General features: G+C 44.8%; 1 protein-coding gene across 1 annotated transcript; it reads left to right on the plus strand.

Annotated features, from left to right (window-relative positions):
• Nucleotides 1-203: 203 nt before the first annotated feature.
• Nucleotides 204-1,111, plus strand: LOC128276867 (60S ribosomal protein L13-like; the record flags this gene model as incomplete). The annotated part of the gene is made up of 3 exons (XM_053015325.1): nucleotides 204-243; nucleotides 680-949; nucleotides 1,076-1,111. Coding segments are annotated over exons 2-3 (279 nt in total), but the record flags the coding sequence as incomplete, so codon positions are not given.
• Between the last annotated feature and the right edge of the window lie 5 nt (nucleotides 1,112-1,116).

Below are 1,116 nucleotides of genomic sequence, written 5' to 3' on the forward strand. Positions count from 1 at the left end.
ATAGTTATTAGCATTTTCTTGTTGCTTCTTATGGCTAAACACTAACATTTATCTGGTTAAAATGCTTAAACATTTCATTCAAAACCACATTGGTCACAATATTTCTTCTCTGGCAGCACTGCCGATGTCATCGCAAGCGGAAGTTCTGTTGCTGTCAAGCGCCGTCAGCAAATGTCAGGAAAACAACTTTGACTTCGCTCTTTTCCGGCCTTACGGTGTTTGTGTGAACACATTTTTGTTGAGGTGCGTTTATTTTCCGCAATTTCGTGAATAATTTCAGCATTTAGTTCAGCTTTGTGTATTTCGAAGTATGCCGCACAACTTGTAAACACGGAATTTCACTTGATTTACATTGCTAAACTATTTAACGATGGGTTAATTTGCGACAAAGCAATCTGTTTTCCGTGGTGTCAACAGCTTCTATTCGAGCTGCATTCTACATTAGCCTCAAGACGGCCATCCTTTTTCAATGAAAGTGCGGCAGAATGGTTGTACCTCTGCCTTAAATTGGATTTCCTTTTGAATGGAATGTAACGAGTTTAGGTTTTCGAAGCCTGTAAATAGAGTGTAGTTTGGACAGAACCGAAGCATTTTCGATGTCGGGTTTTGTGTTCCACGGTTCACACAAATTGTGTTCTCATGTTTCACTAACATCCTCTTTTCCGCATTCTCGTTTTAGGCACACGACAAAAAATAACCCTCCAAGATGGTGAAGGGTAATCATATGATTTCGAATGGCCACTTCCATAAGTACTGGCAGCGGCACATTCGCACCTGGTTTAACCAACCGGCCCGCAAGTACCGCAGGAGACAGAACCGTATCAAGAAGGCTAAGGCCGTGTTCCCGCGTCCCGCAAAGGGACCGATCCGCCCGATCGTGCACTGCCCGTCGCAGCGCTACAACACCAAGATCCGCCCGGGTCGTGGTTTCACTCTGGCCGAGCTGAAGGTAAGTTGGTTGCGGAGTGTGACATGCGAAATGCCGGATTCTTCGGAACACATACTAACAGAGTTTAACCTAAGCATACAACCACGCACAGTATTATTAAATGCCTATCTTCCGTGCGTTTTTTAGGGTGCCGGTTTGACCAAGCGATTCGCCCAGACCATCGGTGT

Source organism: Anopheles cruzii, unplaced genomic scaffold (genome assembly GCF_943734635.1).
Source record: "Anopheles cruzii unplaced genomic scaffold, idAnoCruzAS_RS32_06 scaffold02741_ctg1, whole genome shotgun sequence".
NCBI classification, from domain to species: domain Eukaryota; kingdom Metazoa; phylum Arthropoda; class Insecta; order Diptera; family Culicidae; genus Anopheles; species Anopheles cruzii.